The 23,956-nt window shown below is 33.1% G+C and overlaps 2 protein-coding genes across 3 annotated transcripts in view; one reads left to right on the top strand and one right to left on the bottom strand.

Annotated features, from left to right (window-relative positions):
• Positions 1-2,857: 2,857 nt before the first annotated feature.
• Positions 2,858-10,270, bottom strand: LOC120627469 (etoposide-induced protein 2.4 homolog). Its single transcript, XM_039895471.1, has 7 exons — positions 10,230-10,270; positions 9,987-10,147; positions 8,942-9,197; positions 7,505-7,624; positions 6,812-7,035; positions 5,749-5,820; positions 2,858-4,914 (listed from the first exon to the last, which is right to left on the bottom strand). Exons 1-7 carry the CDS (start codon positions 10,242-10,244, stop codon positions 4,818-4,820), a joined length of 945 nt encoding a protein of 314 aa, XP_039751405.1. The 5' UTR covers positions 10,245-10,270; the 3' UTR covers positions 2,858-4,817.
• Positions 10,271-14,318: 4,048 nt separating this feature from the next.
• Positions 14,319-23,956, top strand: part of LOC120627536 (ATP-binding cassette sub-family G member 4) — a 66,855-nt gene continuing 57,217 nt past the window's right edge. Inside the window, exons 1-2 of one of the 2 annotated variants that reach the window (XM_039895541.1) lie at positions 14,319-14,471; positions 17,624-17,751. In XM_039895541.1, coding sequence (XP_039751475.1) covers positions 14,440-14,471; positions 17,624-17,751 — 160 coding nt within the window. In that variant the 5' untranslated portion in view covers positions 14,319-14,439. Of the gene's footprint in view, positions 14,472-17,427; positions 17,752-23,956 lie in introns of those variants that run through there. The other variant, XM_039895540.1, reaches the window with a different exon arrangement.

Raw genomic sequence — 23,956 nt, 5'->3', positions numbered from 1 at the left:
GTAATATGAAATGAAGAAACATTCTTACACAATAAGCTTTTATATAATAAATCAGATGGTATATTAATGTTTATATCATTTAAATTTTTACTTTTAAGTAATTTTATTTTTTCATGCTCTTGTTAAATAATTCTAATTTTAATTGCCTACCATGGATTTTATTTTTCAAGCTTTGTCTTGTAGTAAATAAGAAGTAAATTGTGATATTGAAAACGATTGTTTTCGTTTTATTTTTATCGTTTAATTTAAGTGTACTGTTTAACTAAATGTACTTACTTTTTTACTTTTACTTTAATGCGAAGAGTTGGAAATTATAATGGTGCAATGGGCTTTGAATACTTTGGCTTTTTTGCTTGCCCTCCCTTTTTTTTTTAAATAGTAGTCACGCAAAGACCATGTATTGAATTAATAAATGGAATTAACTCAAACACGAATTGTATGTATAGTTAGTATGTATATGGCTATTTTTAAAAAATATTTATAAATAAAAGACAAGATAAACTAAGCTCCATACTAAAATATTCAAACTCCACAAGAACTTATGTGTATGTGAATTTTATTTACATAATTTACAACTATGTACACACATATTATAAAGTAAAAAAATATGGTTCTTCTAACATGTGTGAAATGTATCAAATAAAGGTGTACTAAGCCGAATGGTTGATAATAAAATACTTTTAGAGAAATAACTGTACAAAGTTGACATGGAAAATTACGCAGTGACAACCATAACATCAACTGTGTCAGGTGTACTCCACCTGACACAGTTGATGTTATGGTTGTTTACAGCAATGTCAATTATGTATATTGTCACCTAAAAAACTGGCTGTGTGGACGCCAGATTGTTCGAAACATGGTCCCTAGAGATATGTACGTGGAGTTTCAGTAATTTATTCGAAACATCGTTTGTCAGTGAATACATACAGTACCAATTGATCGTATGTGTCACAAAATTGTTTATTGCTAGCATTTTTTAATTTGGTTTCTTTATTTTGTTATAAGGTTGTGTTATATGTTGTATTCTTATAACCTTGTTCAACATTTTTCATTTCGTTACACAATTCTTTGATTGTTTTCTATACGACTTTTATTTGACTGGCAGTAAATATAGTAAACGAAGTTTAGATTCCGACTAATTCTTCTGCCGCTAGGCGGACTTTTAATTCATTTACTTGTTATTGTATATCTTCGTTTTATTATATTAATGACTCGTAGAAAATCCTATGAATATATAACGTAAACCCATTCCGTCTTAGTGTAGTATTAGTATTGATATGAAGATATAATTAACATAATCACCGTAGATCTCTTGTTATATTAATAACTACAGTTAGGTCAATTGTAAAATTATATTTTATTTAGATAATTTACAACTATGTACACACATATTATAAAGTAAAAAAATATGGTTTTTCTAAGATATTTTATTTATCATTTTGTCAAACTGATAAATGGTGTAAAACTTAATAGATTATTTTTTTACTTTTAGATACTCAAAGTGCAGTTTTTTTGACTCGTTAATTGTACAATAATCAAGAAAATCAAAATTATTTAAATATATGTAGTAGATTAGCTTTTATATGAAAAACAAATAGTTTATGCTTTTGAAATATAACGTTTCAACGTGAAAGTAACTTGCTAATGTTACCATTTATATAATTTAATTTAAGTATTTATAAGGTAAGAAAGTATCGTTATAAAAAAATCAAATTGCATGGATAAAATTGCCATGTATTTCAAAAAGTTATTGGTGTTATAAATAAATTAGTAATTCTAGTTTCGTATACTTTAACAAAACATTCAGTGAGATGTGTGACTTCTAGAGCTCGGTATATTCTGCAAGAGCATTTTAACTAATCCAGTCAGTTGACTCACGGGATACAAACCTGAATCTAGGATGATGAGAAAATACCATTTTAATAAATCGGAACTGTTTTTGTACGACATTGAAGTTACGAAACGCGTAAATGCGTTTTGCATTTGCCCGTTAAATTTGAAATTACATACAATGACCTCAGTAACCAGGGCCCCAAGTCTGTTATTACAAAAATTGAATATTATCGGTCGATCAATGACTAAAAAGTACATATGCAAAAAAAAAAAGATTACACGTTTCCCGTGGTGGTGGATACTTAAGTTGTATTTACTTTTTTATTACTTTGATTGTTCACTGAAACACAATTATATTTCAAGAATAACCCCAGTGTGTGATTTGAGTGTCATACCAAATCAGGACGCAGATGTTAGGGGTCTGTTCCTCTAGAGGTAGCACAGCTCACTGATATTGATGTCCAAATATTAGCGAAAGATAAATTCATGTGCGATGTATTTATATTATAATAATTGACATTTATATACTTACTGTGTAACCACGTAAAATGAATAGTCAATAAAAATGATGTTATTAAATACTTTGATTTTTTATTTAAAAGCCAGTAATACTTACGAAATACTGTTAAAGGGTGCATAAATATATTTCATAAGGAATCACCCTGTAAAAATATTAAACCAAAAGAAGCATATTTATTTTTCCATGCAAACGAATTTAAAACATTTTAAGTGTTTACTTATGACAACCCTATTGAAGATAAAAGACCGACACGCACATAGTACATACGCTACGCGACCCGTACCTAATAAAGAGAAAGGGAGTCAGATTTTAATTTTGCATGCGATGTTGGGCTGTATCTGATTTCTACAATAAGAACACCCTATGGCTGTGGTTTATTTAAAAACTATTAGATTTAATAGAAAAGTCTCTGACAAAGACAGTACATAATACAGGTACCTCTAAAGCCTGTGATGTAATATATTGGTTTTCATATACACGTTGTATAAATAAAACAAAACAAAGTGATCAGTCAATATACTTTAATAAATTATGTCATGTAAAAATAAAATCACAATTTAACGACTATTTTAAAGTGAGAATGATTTTTACATCTGTGGTTAAACCCTATAATATATAGCGATAAGTAAGTAATATATTATTATGATTACAATATTTATTTGTAAAACCGAAAAGTTAAGACACAATAAAATAATTTCTAATCCAGGCACCATTGGTGAAAAATTACTACAAATATTTATAATTGATAACTCAGTGTTGTACCAAACAGAAAGTTTCAGGAAAAGATGGCTACTGCTTACGCAATTTTAATAGTTTTATTTAGCTTTGCCTCTCGCTGCACCTTATTATAATAAGTACCTACCGAATCAGTACACTGTTCGCATTCAATTGTGTTCTATGCGAAGCATTCGGCATTAAATTAAGCCACTAAGAAATAGAGACAGTAGATTTAAAGTCATTATGAAATCGATCCAACAGTCGTGAAAAACGGAGTTTCTCAGGGGTCTGTGTTTGGTACATTTCTATTCCTCATTGTCACTGAGGATCTGATTTACAAAAATCACGAGACAATATCTCTTTCTTATGATAAATCACTCATACTTTAAGTTAATCATAAGTATGCCATTACTAAGAACATTATTGTAATAGTTTCTACTAGGACATTATTGGTAGATTACAAAATTAAAGCAAGCCACGTTTTTAATCCTCTCCCACATTTGAAGCCGGATAAAATATTGATAAGCAATTTTATTTTACAATTTTAGCACACACAACGTATATATAAGACAATAAAAGCTTCACCCTGTCCATTAAAACTTAAAGCAGCAATATCATGTTACGAATGTGTTTTGATTTTGGATGATATGTACCTACAGCATAGTGTTCACGCGGCATAAGTAGATTCTCTAAACACTTAGAGAGATACTCGTAAATGCAATTGCCAATATATTTTAATAGTTATTAAATGAGTTGAACATGATAACTAGCCAAACGCTACGATCTCCATGTCATAGATTTGGGATCAATCTTCGATTAGCTGCACAATTCATTTTCCGAGATGAGCAAGTTTTTTTTTTCACTATGCCATAAAAATAATGATAAAAAAATATATGAGAAAAATCCTTGTTGCAAAATATGACATGCAATTATTGTGCTTACTAAATTTTTACAGAAACTTCCCACCATGCCAATTTAATAATGGTATATGTTGTTTGAACCTCATTTTTGAATCAGCACTTGAGTCGAGACGTTGTTCGTTTGATATTGTGTGCGATAGAATGTAATAAAAAACCATAGGCACAAAACTTGCACACTCGCAAGCGAGGAAGTCGTTAATATCAAACTCTGTATCTCTTCAAAGTAAAATGGACCTGATTGCGCTCGATTTAGAGTCGCAAATCCTGCAGTTCTGAATCTTGTTTCACAAACGTTCTGAGAAGACCCACGAGTTAAATATCGTAGGCAAATTTGAACTTTAATGCATATCAAATAAGATCCATTTTACCCCGATTTTCAAGTATTACAATACTCGAAAACGACTCTTCGATTGCGAGCGATCACATCTTGCACCAAGACTACAGAGCGTAAAGCAAATATGGCTATAGTTCTATACGTAACATGGTTTCGTAAAATGAAATCTATTTTTGACGACCTCCGACGATATAATTAAAAATTTTAGGTCTAAATTTTCTCTGGTCTAGTCTGGTGGAAGGCTTCGGCCGTGCCCGTTACCACCCTACCGAAAAAGATGTGCCGTGCGCTTTAGTTCTCCGGTACGATGTCGCTAGAAACCGATTAGGGGCTTAATGTAACTGCCATCCCTAACATCTTACCACCAGGTGAGATTGCAGTCAAGGGCTAACTTGTAGTAGAATAAAAAAAAATGCTGTACTAAGCTTTCGCTTGAGTTAAGCGTGAACCCTAGATGTAACTACGACCCCTTACGCCGATACCACTATAGGTATCATCTGGTTTTGTCGTCTGCCGCGCTGTGTCTCACGAAGCGGAACATGCCATTGGATATCGCCACCACAGGCGAGAACAGTCTGAGGGGGTAATCACTGGAAATAATAATAAAACATTTGTTGTAGTATCTCTTAACTTTTAGAATGTAGACTAGTCAACAAGTTAAAGACCGTGTAAATTCTTGATCATCATATCAACTGTATGAGTTCATAAAAACGAAAAAAATACAGTTTTGGCTTCAGTATCGGTTATAGAGTTCCCTCTAAAAAATTCATAAAAAATCTTCAGCTTACAGATTTCGTCAAAGAAAACACAGTGCGTTTTTGGTTCCACGTTTTCGCTCTGGAAATTACGACCTGCAGAACAAGCCCCTTGGACGGCCGGAGACAAAAGTTAATAATGAAGAATTGAAGGTTATTGTGGAAGCGGATCCATCGCAAACCACGAGCTAGCATCAGGCTGCGGTGTTATTGATTTTAAATAAAGTATAAATTATTTTTAAATTCACATACGCTAAAAAGCAAAAACAATGTTTGGGTTACATTATTGTTGATTTTTTTATTACAGCTCGACTGATTTCGATAAAATTTAAATGGGACCACCTGGAAAGTATGCCCTTTAATACAAAAAAGAATTTTTCAAATCGGTTTTGGCGTCTTCAAGTAATCGGGTAACATACCTCCTCCTATTTGAAGTAGGTTAAAAAGATGGACATTTCAAGTAATGAGTTTCTATTAGATGTGGGACTTTTTTACTGGAAATTCCCTCTTCAAAATTTCTTAAATATTAATCGGTTTTGAGGATTTAACAAACAACGAAATGCTTTCTTTGTTTCCTCTTAATTTGTTAATAACAATTGTAATTTTTTATATACTTGTGATACATTTTTCTAGTCTGCAGTACTTGAGTATTACTTATGTTTTCCTTACCTTCCTGTGACAGGCGTGGCTTCGTTCCCGCTCAGTATGAACACCGGGAAGAAGATTGAAAACACACAACCACTGTAACAACAATATTACATGATGGTCAAATTTTTTATGTAACTTTCTGAGGAGTGTTTATCTGGATACCCTTAAATCCTATAACATATGTAGGGTCAAGACTTCTCGTTAATGCACCGCGATTTAGTAACATTTCATATTTATTATTCTTACAGGTAAACCACGGAAACGGCTAATTATTAAATACAGTAATTTAAAATTAAAAAACTTTAATAAAGTGTACATTATTCTACTAGTCAAGCAATTATTATGTTGATAACCATATTGTGGGAGTTGTGAAAAATATGTAATCTATTTTGACTCACTACTAATTTACGTTTCAAACAGGCATACACATACACACACACACATATATATACACACAAAAACATATATATACACACACACACACATACACATTATTTAAGCTGATAATGATTTTGTGACAAATATAATTAAGTTTTTCAGACAGAGATACTAGTAGCTCATGAAATACAGGAGTTTAAAACATCAATAGCGAACACGGAACTCAATCATGATAGATAAACTATTATTAATTACAGCAAAATACATCACTTATCTTAATTTAGTAAGTACCTACTATGATAGTGTGTAAATAATTATTCAACTAATAGTACCTAATTATGTAAATGGAATATTTGAGAACGCGATCAAGGTTAAAACGGAATTCGAGTAGTATAAATAATGAAATAAACAAGTTCCTTTATCTTAAATCATGAGATTACTATATCCATTGTTTGTCATAATATAATAAAAACAATGGATATTTGTTTGCATGTCTGTTAAAGTTATAAGTATACAGTTGAACTGCAAAACCGATATTGTAAGAGATTATTGAAAATACCTCATAAGAGTTCATAATCCGAACTCATAAGAGTTCATAATCAAAAGAAATTATGGTTTTGTATCAATACGAAACCTTAAAAAAGTCTTAGTTCTAGATGATTCTAACCTATTTTGGCGCTATATAAATAAAAAAAACTATAGTTACCTTATAATATAAGACTGCGGGATTTGAGTCAGCACGGCCAAAGGCAGACCGAAACCAAGGAAATACGGCCAATTGGTCTCTATGAAGGTCAACCTCTTGTGAAGTTCCCATCCCATGTTGAACCATTTGTACTCGAAAGAGTACAGTGAGTACAGAAGGCACATGTGCACCAGGCATAATAACTCCCCTATGTATGTTATGGGTAACATACTGACTAGCATACTCTGTGGAAGGATATACAAAATAAGATATATAAGGCTCCATTGGAGCATGGTGGTCTAAGCTATGGGTTAGGTGTCTGTTACGGCATTGTATACTGAGCTGTGAGTCAGAAAGATATAGTATGTTAAAATAAACATACAGAAAAGTATTTACATAGTTGCAAAGTGTTTAAACAGTTGTCATAGTAAGTGATGTTACTTAGCAAATGACACTTGTACGATATGCTACATACTTTTACTTGCTCGCAACCGAGGAGTATATTTCGAGTATAGAAATACTTGAACATCAGAGTAAAGTGGATCTCATTTAATTTGTTTTAAAGCTCAAATTTGCCTGCAATTCTTAAGCTAGGGCTTCTTGGGATTTGAAATAAGTTTAACTTTGATGGTATAGAGTTGTTTATGGAATACTAAAAAAATATCGTTAAAAGTGCCGATTAAGGATAAAAAAAATTAATAAAAACTAATATACCTGAACTAGAAATAACGCTTGCACCAATAAACTAAATAATGAGTCGGCAATGATTTTACTGACGCTGGACATGAACTGCGGTCGGCCTCGCCTGTGCCTGTATGCTGAGTCAGCAATATCCTGTAAAATAATATAATTTACTACCACAGAACAGAACAGCAAGAAACAAGAAAAACTAATAATAATGGCTGTACTATTGGAATAGTTATGCAGTGTTTTTTATCCTCTGCAAGGTGCTGTCAGTTGAAGTGTTACAAAACACTGCATTCCGACGTTATGCCTCGTTTATTAAATTTTACAAATGTTTTTAATTTTTTGTATTTTTGTTTTAATTTTTGTCATTTTTGCCATATGGGTATTTGGCCTGAATTAAAAGCATTTATTTTTATTATTATTATTAATAAGGCACTGGGTTCGGTGGTATTGTTATTGATATGCCAGCATGCTCAACACATTTTATATCGACTTTTTTAATACAAGTATCTAAGATGTGGAATCAGAATCTGTGTTTACTGACACATTTCCAGGAACATTAATTTATAGCTTTACTTAGATATAATTGTAATTCTATCTGAGTAAGAAAACTTAACTATCTTTTGTCTAGTATTTTAAAAGAATAAGTGTGGGTGGAGTCAAGTGACCTACTGGACCAAAAGAAAAACAACTCTCTAAATTGGCTGTGTCTTGGTTGGAGACTTGCTGCTGACTACACTAATATATATTACAATAATAAAATATTACACTAATATATGTCCATAAAAATACAAAAAAATGTAATTAGAAAATATGTAATAAGTACCAATATGAATATTAGAAGTAAAAATACTGTTGTTTCAATAATTTATTGATTCATTCAATGTAATATGTTGAACTATGTTAATATTGAATATATTGACATAGTTCAACATATTACATGGAATGAAATATTTAATTTTAATTAAAGGGATATATTTAAGTTTATAACAAATTACCGAAATAGATCTTTGAGGTGTCTGTCAATAAGTTCAAAGTTTATATCCTAACAAATATTATAAATGTGTAAGTGTGTTTGTTTTCTTTACGCCCTAACTAAGCAACCAATCGACTGCATAGAGTTAGTTGAAAGGACGGAGAGTAACACAGGCAAATTTTTATCTCATGAAAACAAATGGTACCCACTGGATTTGCAAAAAACTATATTAAACGCAGACAAATGCAGCTAGCAGCAAGTAAACATAAGCAAAAAAAATTTATTAAGGAATAATATTGCTTGATTTTGAGATGATGATAACAGAAAAAACCCACACAAGTTTGGAACTCTCGTGTCTTTAAGTTTAAGTTGGTGAACTTTACAATTTTCTATTTTTAAGTATCATCATTGTTGGAATAATTGGAAGGTTAAACTTATCATTTAAAAAAATTTCAACTACTACTACAATAATCAAATGTTGTACTTACTTGAAACCACAGACTATTAACCAGCTTACTAAGAAGAAACAGTGGAAGAACCCATATCATCCGGAAGGTCATAGACAAGAAAGGTTGCATCCATCCCCACACACTATGAGCAACTCCTGGATTGTGCCCAAATATGAGTATCACTAAGTACTTTACCGCTGGTAACAGCACATACTCAAATATAAGTATGCTAAGTAAAAATATAAACCCATTCAGAATGCATGATTGTAAAACTCTAGTAAGTACTTTTGATTCCCTGAAAAAAGGTTTGTACAGTTTAAAAGAGTAATTTACATTAGTAATTTTAAATTAGAGGTTTTTTCAATTCAGATTTAGTTGTTTATTATAAAATAGAAATAATTATTTTAAGTCTACAAATAGGCACAGGTGTACTGTCTTATAAATTAAAACTAGTTTTAATAATAAATGAGGGGGATTAGAGCCCAGACCCACCACGTTTCTTCAACGCATGCTTTGATGTTAAGAAAAAAATATCTCAATTAAGTGATAATAAACAGGGACTGACAGCTAAAAGTGCTATTGAAGGTTGAAGTGACAATTAAATAACTCATTATAGGAAATAAACATTTCTTGATAGATCTTGATATATATACATAAAGAACCAAGGTGCCATAAAATGAAAAATCCTTCGCATTTATGAGTTATACAATAATTTTAGAGCAGGCAGTGCTTTTGTGCATGTACGAAGTGCACGCCACTGTTTAGTAGAAACTCAACAGAAGATCCATGTCAAGCTGTAGGTGGAGGGTACTCTAAAGCGGCTGAATTATAAAGAACACTCATCGAACAAAGGATAACCTTTGCAAAGTAAGAATTGGTCACCCATGTTACAAGTGACACAGAAATGTCTATAAATTTGCAAGAATAATTAAAAATGCATGTAAATTAATCATCACTTAAATTGTAGGTAATTTACTTTCAAATAAATAATTAATGTGATATTGCGTAAAAACTTGACGCTTTGCCATAACTACCTACACAACAGTGCAAAGTACAATAGAGTTACAATAAACTTGATACTTACTGTTGAACTTTTGGTTGTTTTTGCTTATGTTTACTATCATCAAAATCGATGGGAGACGTCCGACTGAGAGCACGCTCGTTGATTTCTTTATCTAAATAAAGTAGCACTGTTACACCACGCAAACTGTCTATAAAACCTTTGATAAGCGATACAGAAAAATTCTGAAACAAAGAAGTTATAATTTAACAGCTGTTTTGATAGCTTCTAACTAAAACGAAAATGTTATCTTAAAGGGTAACTCACCGTAACGCTTTCCATATTGATGTCAAGAAACTTTTCACTTCCACATTGTAAATATAATGTTGTAATAATAAAATCAAGATTCACAGTCAAATTGAAATGAACAATTTTGTTTGACGTAACATTTTAAATGGAAATGATTTTGTCTTGTTTTGATGTTTTTGATAACACTTCAAATTTGACAACACTTGACAATGACAAAGGAAAACTGTCAATTGTTAAGAATGTTGCCCATTTCATAAAATTCGAAGGAAATACAAAGGTATTATACAAGGTATTATTACCTGAAGTTACAAAAAGCAGATTCTTTGTTTCAATCGCTAATTTATGAGTACTCAACGTAAATAATAAAAGAACCAAATTGAAGAGCAAGTAAGGTCGCAGCAGAGCGCAGAAAAAGGATAAATCTCAAATATTAATTTAAAATTACTAAATTAAAAAAAAAACATTTTAAAACTCATTTACTACGCTGGGCCAATATGTTTTATACGACATCTTAATTAACAACATTGGAACCATTCCGATACTAGACGTAGTCTTAGTGAATATGGAACAAATAACATATTTAGTTATACTTATTGCTATAATCCGTGCCAAATGAATTGAGACAATAGTACATTGACATGCCATGCCATGGTCGCAATTTTAAAAACAGTATCTTTCTCGGCAAAAAGTTAAGATTTGAAATAATTGGGCAAAATCAAGCAGAATAAAAAAAAATAACCAGCAGCGCCATCAATAATCTTGTTGTTCGCCAGCTCCTCACATATGAAATTTTGGAAATGTCAAAATTCTACCTATATTAACAAATTTGAGCTAGATTAATAAACCCAGTGCTTTGATGACGATTTCAATTGAGATTGTGTTACTTATATTTGTAATTAACAAGAATTAGTTTGGCCATCCAAAGGGGCAATGCCGCCAGCATCTTAGGAACTGTGCCTCGCTGCGGTGGTTTCGAGGACGTTTTAGATTTTATTTAGTTTTAAATAGATTATTTTGGGTTATATTTATATTTTAAAGAAACAATATTTCTATTAACTTTTTATTAATAACTACTTCAGTTTTATTGTTTACTCTTTTTCTAGGATTATTTTCACCGTAAGCGATCATTATGCTGATCTAGAGTCAGTCATAATACCGTTTTTCTAAAGCGCTTTAAAATAATAATAAATATACTAGGACAAGACACCCATCTCCATCTAGCCTTATCTTGTGTTATGGGTACTAAGATGAATGATGAATATTTTTATGAATAATATACATAAATACTTATAATATACATATAAACACCCAGATACTGAAAAACATTCATGTTCATCACACAAACATTTTCTAGTTGTGGAAATGGAACCCACGGCCTTGGACTTAGGAAGCAGGGTCGCTGCCCACTTCGCCAATCAACCGTCTATAAACTATAAAACATTCAGTACAGTTCAGGCAACCTAACTAGCCCGAGCTGAAGTTGAGTATCCAAGATGATCGAGCATACGCACTTACAAAGGTATTTTGTAGAAATATTAGGTGCCTTTGATTAAAATAATTGAAATTCTAAAATGTTTACCTGCGGAGTCACTTTTGACTTTCTTAGGTCACATAAAATTATTATTTATAAATTGTCTGTCAATAATTTATTAAATTCAAATTCAAATTCAAAATTTCTTTATTCATGTAGGCCTATCACAGGCACTTATGAAGCGTTCATACATGATTGTTTACATAATTGTAACGGGATGGTGATAACTTCGTTCGCCAACTTAAATCTAAAGCTACGAGGGTTCCAAACGCGCCCTGGTCTAAGAAGAGCCCACAACAAACTTAGCCGGGTAAATTTATTTTTTTGTTATCACCATCTTCCAGTAAATTTAAATTAAGCTATGAAGCTAGAGCAATTCACACCCAAGCTTTTTTATCGTTTAAATAATCCTTAATGTTATAATAGGATTTTTCTGTAAGCTTACGTTTTATATAAACTTTGAACTTATTGAGAGACAACTCAAAGATTTCATTTGGTAATTTGTTATAAAATAATATACAATTGCCCTTGAATGAATTTGCAATTTTGTGTAGCCTAGTAAACTGCACAACGAGTTTATTTTTGCTTCTAATATTTATATTGTTACAGTGCATTTTCTTTTTAAATTTTGATATATTTTTATGGACATAGATTAAATTTTCATATATGTACTGACTATGCACCGTCATTATTTTAACTTCTTTAAATTTATCCCTTAATGACTCTCTTGGGCCCATTTTATATATCGCACGAACAGCCCTTTTCTGCAGGACGAAAATAGAATCTATATCAGCAGCATTACCCCATAATAAAATGCCATAGGACATAATGCTGTGAAAATAACTAAAATAAACAAGCCTAGCAGTTTCTATGTTTGTCATATGACGAATCTTTTTTACCGCGTATGCTGCAGAACTAAGTCTGTTCGCTAATTTATTTATATGTGTGCCCCATTGAAGCTTAGCATCTAAAGTTATTCCTAAAAAGATTGTCGTATCCACCAAATCCAACTCCTCATTATTAAGTTGTACAATGGTTTTTACTTGTTTAACATTCGGTAGTGTGAATTTAATACTCTTCGTTTTTTTCCGTTAAGAGCTAAGTTATTAGCCTCAAACCATTGTACTACTTTAGCGATACATATGTTTATATCGTCAAGATTTTTTTCACGACGTTTAATTTTAAACATCAATGATGTATCATCAGCAAACAATACTATCCCGTGATTGTCCTCAGCTAGGTAAGGAAGGTCATTCATGTAAATGAGGAATAGGAAGGGTCCTAATATAGATCCCTGGGGGACACCAATTTGCACAAATGACCCGTTAGACCGCTTTCCGTTCACGTCAACTTTTTGAATTCTATCATTAAGATAGGAAATCATTAAATCTAGAGCTATGCCCCGAATTCCATAGTGGTGTAGTTTCCTGATTAATGTTTCATGTTGTACACAATCGAAAGCCTTGGACAAGTCACAGAAGACGCCAAGTGCGTCCCGTGACTTCTCCCAGGCTTCAAATATATTTTTTACTAACTCAACACCAGCATCGGTTGTTGAGCGACCCCGTGTAAAACCAAATTGCTGCCCGTGCAATAAATCGTTCTTATTAAAAAAGTGAAGTAATTGATTTAATATAAGTTTTCAAAGATTTTACTGAGAGTAGGTAGTACAGATATTGGTCTAAAGTTAGAGGGGTCGGTAGTACTACCCGATTTGAACAACGGAACTAGTTTGCTATGTTTCATTAAATCAGGAAACACACCACAGTCAATATTATATTTAATAATACAATTATTAAATATGAATGATAGGTCAGGTGCAATTATATCAATCAAAGACTTTACAACGTTAACGGAAATGCCTCACAAGTCATTTGTTTTCTTATTATTTAATAATTTAAATGCCTTAATAACGTCTGAGCTGCTAACGTGTCTGAACTTAAAAGTATCGTTACATTCAGGCACATTAAACTTCAACAAAGAGAGAGCGGTGTCCGGTGATGATTTCAATGATTTTGTTGTGGAGACAGGAATGTTGGTGAAGAACGTTTCAAAAGCAGTTGCAACCTCGAAAGCTGACGTTATTGACTTGTTATCTACATCAAGTTTGATGTCATTAGTCCGAGGTATTACTCTTCCTGTCTCCTGATTAATTATATTCCAAGTTGTTTTTATAACATTACTGCTATTTTTTATTTTATTCTGTATGAATATAGATTTAGCCAAAATGCATTCACGTTTAAATTGTTTAGAAAACAATTGCACATTTTTTTTGAACTCCTCACCGGTGTTATATTCTCGTATCGCGTACAGATCATATAACCTTTGTCTACTTTTATGCAATTCAGTCGTAGCCCACTCACTGAAAACTAGTGTATCAGTAATCATGACAGACTTACTAGTGAAAATGGAATTAAATATTGTAATAAATTTACTGAAGAAAGTAGTGTACATTGCGTTAGGGCCAATTGTAGATGACTATATACACGAAGATTATATACACGAAACACCAAAACTATGCTCTGTTCTCTGCAGACTATTGGTCTATGCTTTTATTATTAGTCTGTAATCAGCGATTTCACGAAATTCGCGAAACAATTGTTGTGTTTTGTTTTGATAGAGCACAAAACTTAAAATCTTGAAAGTTTCTATAAAAGATATGTGGTAGTGTTATGTGTTTTCGTTTCAACAATCAGAATGGATAACAAATTTCTTATTAACAATTTGGGGTAAGTGAACACAATTTCTAAAACTCTCGTGTTTAAAACTTGATTTCGCGACGTAGTCATATTTCGTTGTGACCTCTTTATCACATTTACTCAGTTGTTTTCTGAACCAACAATAAAAAAAGTATTTTCCCTTTTCAACTGTTAGTTTGAGATGCTTTGTTATTTCGATATTTGTTTATTAATCTACAATTTCTGAAAAGAGAATGGTCTAATGTTCAAAAAATAACGCAAATGGTTATTTTCATTATTCTCCGCTACGAGTCTTGCGCAATAAATTCTTAGTAGGTCTAGTAGTCAGGGGTAACTGGTAACTTGATGGTTTAACACTTTAGGTGAAGGTCCTAGGCATTAAACCATTCTTTGCTCGCTCATCTTTTATAACTGTATTATTCTCATCTTCTCTTATTTGAAATGAGTAAATTTGTTTGCCGTTGTCTGTTTGTATGTAGGGAGTATTCTGTTGAACTCATATATACTATTCCAACTTGAGAGTAATTATTTTTGAGACAATCAAAACAAAACTATAAAAATGTTTGCCTGGCTAGATAATCAAATCCAGGACTGATCTGTCGTCCAACTTTCTAACCAATATACCAATATGGCAATTTTCAGGTTCTAGTGATTTTAAGTAGACTAACCGTATTAGCAAATTATAAAAAAAAACTACTTAAAATTTCATTTTAATTGCTTAAGTAACAAAAATGCAAATTATTTACAAATTGGGAAAATCTAAATGGATTGAAAGTTATAATCAGTGGCGTGCATAGAGGGTATGCAGAGGGTATGCAGATGATATAAAATGAAGAAAATCTTCAATACGAATTATAATAAACTTGAGAATAGGCATTGTAAGAGTTACAAAAAGTCTACCCTTAAGTAAATATAACTCCTAATGGAGTTTTTATTAATTTTGTATCATCTGCATACCCTGTGCATACCCTCTATGCACGCCACTGGTTATAATATTATGATATTGTATAAGACGGCCACTACAAAGAGTATACAGTAAGAACAGAAATTCTGTGAATTTTTTCAATGAGCAGTTAGTAGGCAATACTAAAATGATAACAGAAACTTCTGTTTTCAGAAAGTTGTTGACGTACCTTACTTGATCTGTCATATGCCTCTTTGTATCAATACCCCAGAAAAAAGAAAATAGATTATTCTGACATTAATACAGAGTTAGCTATTCTGTAGAATCCCAAGACAAACAATAGGCAGAACTTTTTTACTTATTTGTGTGGTTTGGCTACAATATTGTTCAAATACTAATAGTGAGAAGTTTTAAAGATTTGACAAGATTTTATTTCACCTTTGTTGGTGGGATTTATAGCCGCACTGTGCTAAGCAAACAGACAAACAGATGGGCAAAATTATAAGGGTTTCTAGTTGACTAACAGAACCCAAAAGAGTTACTGTGAAATCACAGCAGGACACTTCATTATCATTATTTCTGCAAAACATAAGACAAATCCAATGTAGAAAAGTTGTACTTAATATCTTTAACCCTGCTACAAATCACATTGGCTCATACAAAGTCAAATATTTCTTTATTGAAATATGGGCCTATCATAGATGGCACTTTTGATGCGTAGATTACAACAAAAAGGTGCATGTGTACATGATGTGATGATGGTGATAACTAAACTTATAATGGAAGCTATGAAGGTTCTCAAAGGCGATACTCTGGTTTAAATGAAGAAGTCCACAACAAACTTAGCATAGTTAAACATTTAGAATAATATAAAGTCACTATTATAGATTCTTAAATAATTTTAAAAACTGGTTCTCCTTAACAAGTGGTTTCTAAATGTTGATAGATTCAATAATTTTTATATATATATTATTTATTTAGTACCATTACAAGTACGGGAAAGAATGAACAACTTCAATAATTCAACATTCATTCAAAAAGTTATCAAATATTTTTTTTTTCATCAATACTTTCATAATTTGTACTCAATACTTCATAACTTATTTTGCTACATAAAATTATATTAAATGCTGACAATTAAATGCCCAGTTGACATTGATAATACAATAATTAAAATTCTTGTTGTAAAAGCTTTACCATTATTAAGTATAGGTTACTTTAATTGATGCAATGCTAATTCTCTTGTTTTGATATCATTACGGAACCCTGATAAAATAATATCCGACAGCGCAAAGTTCAAAATCTCAAGCGACGTCATACGGATAAAGCTAGGTCTACACTCACTAACTCGGAAGCGACTAGACGGTAAAATCACCGGCGGCCTTTAGCGTTTTATGGTTCCGTACCCGAAGGGTAACGGGAAAATCGACCCCTGGACCACGGAAAGGTTGCAACCCTCGATTTTTTCCCCTTGTCGCATGATTTTTGTACGGCGTTGCGGGATAATGGATTAGAAGCTGTATTAAAACAGTATGAAACTAATGCCGTAGAGAATAAAATTACCAAATTTTCCCTGGAAATTGTCAGAAAATCAAAAAACCGATTACCGACTTTGTGGCGCACCATTTTTTTTACGGCACTGCACGCTTTCTTATTGATTTTCATGAATCTATCGATGGTAAAACTATCGTACAGAAATATCATTGCTCTAACGAGGGTGCTTCTTAAATTTTTTTTTTTTTTTTTATGATAATGTGACGTGGTTATAACAAAAAGAACACCCCGATAAGTTTATGTATGTTTCTCCTTCTCTCTTGTGTAGGTTTCTCCTTAGACTGTAGTTATCGCTATCATCTCACTACTAAATATCGAAAAATATGTATTTTTTATGTTATTTACGCATCAAAAGTGCAATCTATGTTCCTATTTGTATAAAAAAATATTTGACTTAGATTTATAAATCGTAGTTAAAATGAATGAAAGTCTCGCACTTGGCTCAAAGGGACTTGAGTGTAGACGCAGCCTTACGCCCAGTGGAGGTCGGACATGACTCCCGTCCCCACCACTCAGTGCGTGCGCGAGAGTGCGGTCGAGTGCGCGTGTCTTGCGCCTTCACACAACACTGTACAACGTCCTTTGTGACGTGTGAAATGAGAGTTTGACTCCGCGTCGGACGAGTCAGCTAAGTTAAGCCCCATTGTGTGTTGGAGAAGTTAAAAATGAAAGTGGACAACGAGTTGGCCGCTCCCGAGGAGACTAAACCGATGATCTCCGACAGGAAGGGCAGTCTGAAGGTGACCATCACCCCGGCCCAGCACAAGACCCTCACGCACCTGCCAAAGAGACCGCCCGTGGACCTGGCGTTCACGGACCTCACCTACAAGGTTCAGGAGGGCAGGAAAAGCAGTAAGTTTTTGTTTTTAGTATTATCTTTTAGTATCCATACCTACTTAACGCCCCAACAAAGCAAGCGATCGTCTGGATTTTTTGCGTAGATTCAGTTGAAACGCCATAGAGTAACTCAGGCTACTTTTTATCTCAGCACGGCTAGCATGGGCAGGAGACAATTATCTCCCCGGTGAAAGGATAAAAATGTATCTCCTCCCAAAGCTTTATCAATTCTTAGCGCATTGGCGCACAAGTGGAAATAATATCCAAATAATAAATGTGTAATAATAAACGGGGGGGGGTTAACTTTTCTCCCACCTATACCATGTTCCCATGCTTTAGGTGGTGGACACGCTAATTATATCCCCCGTTAGAGGGTATAATCGGGGATATAAGTTTTGTCTCCTGCCTGTGTTATTCCTGCAGCAGGGCTAGCACGGGCAGGAGATATAAATTATATCCCCCGATTATATCCTCTATCAAGGGATATAATTATCTTTTCCCCTTGCCAGAGCACGGCAACAGGGGAGAGGATAAATTTATCCCCGTTTGACATTTCTCGTGGATATATATCCCCCGCCCATAGCATGGGAAGAAATGAAAGGGGAAAGACTATCCTTTTTTGACATTTGAAAGAGACAATTTTATCCCCGTCCTTAGACGTGGGTTTAAAATTCTGTTAACGAATTAAAGTCGAAAAAAACATGTCTCGTGCTTTCTGGGGCTCTTATTATTCAAGTGAAATGGAGAAATCTGAACGAAAATTACACCGGCGATCTATACGTGACGCCAGTAATCCGTTCGAATTTCCCGATGCAGAGTTCCAACACTTGTTTCGGATGGGTAAAAATTGTGTGCTGTACTCGTGCGAGGACCTTAAAGAGGCACTAACCACTAAATGCTGTCGATGGACTACCAGTGCACATAAAAGTAAGTTGTTATTAAGTACCTAAAATCACCTTGTGCAAAGACATCATCTATATATGAACGTAGGTTTAAAAAAAAGCATGGCTAATCACTTTTTGTCTAGGTTCTCACATCTTTAAGGCTATTAGCGGACGGTAGTTATCAGCGGGGACAGGTCAAGACCATGGCTGTTGCTCAAACAACAGTCAGCAAATAACTGACCCAAATTACTGGAGCTATTGTCAGTATGTGAGTATATATAGGTACTTACTTCCTAATAATTCTCATTAGTAAATATAAATCCCATCCTGTTCAAAGTGCAGTGATGTGATAACTAGTTTTCACTTTATAGCCGAGTGCCCTTTGTACGTGTTGGTAAGATGGGAACTACAAGGTAAGGATAGAATAAGTGAAGAAGACCTAGCAAACCTCACCTTAGGGGATATTGTTAGGTTCACCACAGAGACTGGTAGGTTTCAGGGGGGACCCTGCCGGGACACCAGTAAAACCTGTGTCTCAAACATGGGGAATAGGGTGGAATGGTCCTTACATAGGCTGATCACCCGTCTGGCAATGGCAGACATCCCCTCATCAAATATAGATATACTTACTTTAATAATAAAATTATTAGTCAGTACTTAGTACTTCAGTATAAGTACATAGCAAAGATATTCAATGCTAGGTACTTTAATTATTTTTCATTTCATTTTAGACTAATGCCAAAGTAGATATTATTCCCGGGAACAGACTCTGGAGATCCACGATAGATGTTCAACTGGTAAAGACAAATTATTTAGATCTAGAGTTTAACAAAAACTTAAACAATCAAGTAAGTTAATAATTTTAAAATATATTTTACAGATTGTGGTGTGTGTCCATGACCAATTCATATTTATTAACTCTAAAGTAAAATATGAAAAGATACAGCTGTATGAAAGTAGAATCGGACAGTACTACATCTTATGTATGTTTTAAATAAAATGTGCAAACTTTCAAAACTTTACTTATTGTTGCCATTTACTAGTATAAAAGGGAAACAATGCAAATCAAAAAAGTTACACACCTACCTATATCATTATATTATACTCCTCATAATTACCTAGAAATTACATGCCTAGGATTCTGCTGCATATGTTGTATACAACTAGTCTGGTAAATTATTTATATGAATATACAAAAAACAATGTCTCATTATAATAAAATTGTTTATTTGAGGAATTAGTACAAAAACTTGGCAGTAGATACTGTATTTAGTAATGAAATATAAGAAAATACAAAAAAAAATGTCTGATAAATTATTTAACATGGGCATGGGTTAATCATCACGTCCAAATTACAATGTAGGATTGTGCATATATTTCTATTCAACATTTTATTAAAATCTTGGAGAAAATCTGAAAAAGCAAAACAAGTAGGAATTAATTTACATGTTTAAATAACAAAGTAGAATTTTATTGGGGACTCGGGCTATGCTCTAGAGCCTTGGATGATGACTCCGGATTTAGAAGCTGCACCAAATAGTTCTGCAGAGAAGTACACAAACTGGCACTGCCAAGTAAGAAACTGTGTGGAAAGGGCCAATAGGTACCTCAAAGACACATTTCGCAGCTTGGGGATTGACTGGGTGCTTCATTACAGTCCTGAAAAAGCATCTCCACTTATATATGCCTGCATAACACTTTATAATATTATGCATCATTATAGGCGTGTATTGTAAATATATACTTTAAATAATATTTAAGTTCCCATAACTTATTATTATTGGGCACATTAATGTTTGGTAATATTATAAAATTATATCTTATAATAATGGTTCCTTATAAATCATTGATCCTGCATTTTCACATACAATTTGCCCTACTAATTTGGGTCAACAGTATTGAGCATAATATAATTTGTATATTTCAGAACTCTAATGGAGCAAATGACAGTAAATTTTGTAAATACGAGCGAAGAACGACATCAGACATCAAATATGGATAAAACAAGATTGTTAACAGTTGCTCGACAAAAAAGAGAAAGATTTATAAATACATATTTTAATTAATAAAATTTCTAAATTAACCTTTTCATCCTTTTTAATTTATTTTTGTGTTATAAATGAGCATCCTGCATTCTTCCATCTATACCTACTCTGGAAAATAAATAAATTCTTCACTTGGTTGACTTTACAGCAACATGTATACTATGTATATGTTGCCTGTGGTGCTGCGTCCCCGTGCTGTTGCAGCTTTTTTAATGTCCTGCCACGTCTGCAAATAAAAGAAAAATTATGCAAGATGTTGTTGTTGGCATCAAACAAGATGCCAACAACACTAATAAATAATTTAAATTTTTTGCACTTGCTTACTTTACCGCAAAATTGACTTAACTGTTTCCACTGATTGACCGTCCCGTCTGGCCCATGCTCCTTCAGTAATGACTAAGATTTGCCACTGGGAGTCTGCCCTTTTGGCTCCTAAGAGTTCCTGTGAATTCCCCAGTGGCAAGGTGGTTGTGGGTTGGCATGAAATCTACCAACATTTGCAATTGTATTTTATTACTTCTTGATCTGAATAAACACAAATTTGTCAACTAATGGGCCATAGAAAAAGGCAAGCACAACTTTAAATAAAATAGTACAAGATCAATAATTTGATATGTAAACAGGATTGGATCTTGATGATTAACGTCTCTGTTTACTTTCACTGTAAAACATTCATTCATTAGGTACGCTTCTAAATCAATAGGTAGTCACTTTTTCAAACATTTTATAATAGAAGACTTACTTTTTAGCACTCATTTTATTTTCTCTAAAGGTAGGTTTTATACCACTTTGAAAAATCCAGAATAAATAATATAAACAAACAGCCGCAGACGAGGAACATTTATAGATAAAAAAAACAATAAAAAACTTAGACAACTAAAACAAAACAGAAAACGAAAAATTTATTTGTCAAAACCATGAGCACAGATTAGAATAATTAATTTGTGACATTTACCGGGAGTTCGTCTTTCCCCTATTATATCCACCGTGGATATATTGTCCACCCGTGTGCCCATGCTCGGGGGGTGGATATAAATGCGTGAGGGGATAAACGTTATATCCTTTCCCCGTGGAGAAGTGTCCCCCGCCCATGCTAGCCCTGCTGGATTTGTAAAAAAGCCGGACTAAGAACGCGGGCCACAACTAGTTTATAATAAAGCAGGTAGGTACATAAAAGTGAATCGAGCAGCTGTTAATTTTTTTTGTTTTACCTCTTAGCCTGTTAATGTCCAACTGCTGGGGCAAAGGCCTTCTCTCACATAGGACCCACCACACATAGGCTCCAATGCGGGCTGGTGGGCTGTATCGATTATTATGATAATTTACTTAAAAGGCAACATGTTTGAAATAATTATTTATTTAGGTATATATAGTATTTATTAGGTATATCATAGCTGCCTTGAGTAAATCAGTTCAATCTAAATCGGTACTCATGCTATAAAGGAGCTTAGATTAACTCCTCATATAGTTTCTACGTTAAAATGCAAATCCTGTCAAAATCGGTTCACCCGGTAAATATTAAGGACGCAAACATATCAAACTGACTAGGTATAAGACTAAAATATAAAGTGTGCTTAGATTATGCTAATTAGATTATGCTGGAAATAATTATAGTTATTTCTAATTAATTCATATATATCTAAGTAAATAATATTCATTTGTAAAGATTTACTTCAGAGATAAGTTCTAAACCTGTACAGTTATCACTAAACTTGATTATCCTACTGCTATTAATATAATCGTTTTCGTAGTGCCATTATCACCGCGTTGCCCTTTTTATCGTATCGCTATATTATCACAGTAAGCTGAATATACTCAGGCAGGTATTCTTGCTAAAACTACGCCAAAGTTTATTATGCCACTGCCATTCATATTTATTATTATTGACGCATTAGCGACCCACTAAGTGCTATAAATGGGAAGGGCTTAGCCAGTACACCATCACACTGGCCACACTCCCTTGAGAACATCACGGAGAGCACTCAGAAAAATGCAGGTTTTACCATTTACTTCACCGTTTAATCAAGTGATATTAATTAACTGCTTAAAACGCACATAACACTGAAAAGTTTGAGGTGATAGCCGGGCATCGAACTAGGTCCCTAAGAAAGGCAGCCGAAGCCTTACCCCTAGGCTATCACCGCTTCCATTATCAATTGTGATTTTCGTATTGGTTTTATTATGAAATATATATAATCACAATAAGTTGAATTCAGGGTATTTAATACCCTTTCAAAATGTATGTACATGTCTTGCGCAATTTTTTTTTTTTTTAAACATTTTCGAATTGACATTTTTATTGCATGCCATTTTTTATGACTTATTTTTATAATGTATTAATTTAATTAGCCTATGATACGTCTGGATACAATACCATTTTAATGCTGAATTATTGAAATGGTTCAGTGGTTTCTAAGTTTATCAATTACAGATAAACAGACAAATTTTTCCTCTGTATAATCTGGAATTCCCTTCCCGTTTCTGTTTCCCCCTCTACTATAATGGGTTCCTCTCAGGAGCAAATTGGCATCTTTTAAGTTCTAGGCAAGAGTGATTAACTTCAAATAATCTTATACTAATATATAAAGCTGAAGAGTTTGTTTGTTTACTTGAATGCGATGATCTCTCTCTCTTGATGACGGTTAAACATTTATCGAGGAATGCTATAGGCTATATATCAACACGCTAAGACCAATAGGTGCATGGCACCAACGAAGAATATTTCAAAATCGGGTTTTTTTTTTAAATTTTGAATGCTTCCGCTGCGTGCGCTGCTTAAACGGTTAAAGTTTCGATAAAATCCAAATATGTGTAAAAATAAAATGTATGTCCCCTTTAAAAGTTCTACAAAAAAGTCTAGGGTTGACATATACGCGGACTAGGTTCCTAGTATATTATATATATCAGTGTTATAACTGGCTTAAATGTTGGTTCATGGTTTGTTTAAAAAACGTTAATGTTACCTATATTATGTATAAATACATTTAATTACCTTAATGGCAATGGCTATTACTACTGAGCAGTAGATATAAATACACTATATTACCTATGTTGTTGAATGTAGTTAGGTAAGTACCTAATTACCTAAGTAGGTAGTGAGTAGATAAAAAAGTAGTATATTCAATAGGTAGATTTTACAATTATTTACTACGCGATGTGACGCAGGAGGTAGTTGATTTCATTGTTATCACAATCATCATTATTATATCCCAGCCCACTACACCGTGGCTAGCATTGGCAGGAGACAATAATCTCCCCGGGGAATAAATAAACATTTATCTTCTCCCACAG

This window comes from Pararge aegeria, chromosome 11 (genome assembly GCF_905163445.1).
Source record: "Pararge aegeria chromosome 11, ilParAegt1.1, whole genome shotgun sequence".
NCBI lineage: Eukaryota > Metazoa > Arthropoda > Insecta > Lepidoptera > Nymphalidae > Pararge > Pararge aegeria.
The sequence above is the reverse complement of the archived record's forward strand: the minus strand, read 5'-3'. Positions and strand labels throughout refer to the sequence as shown.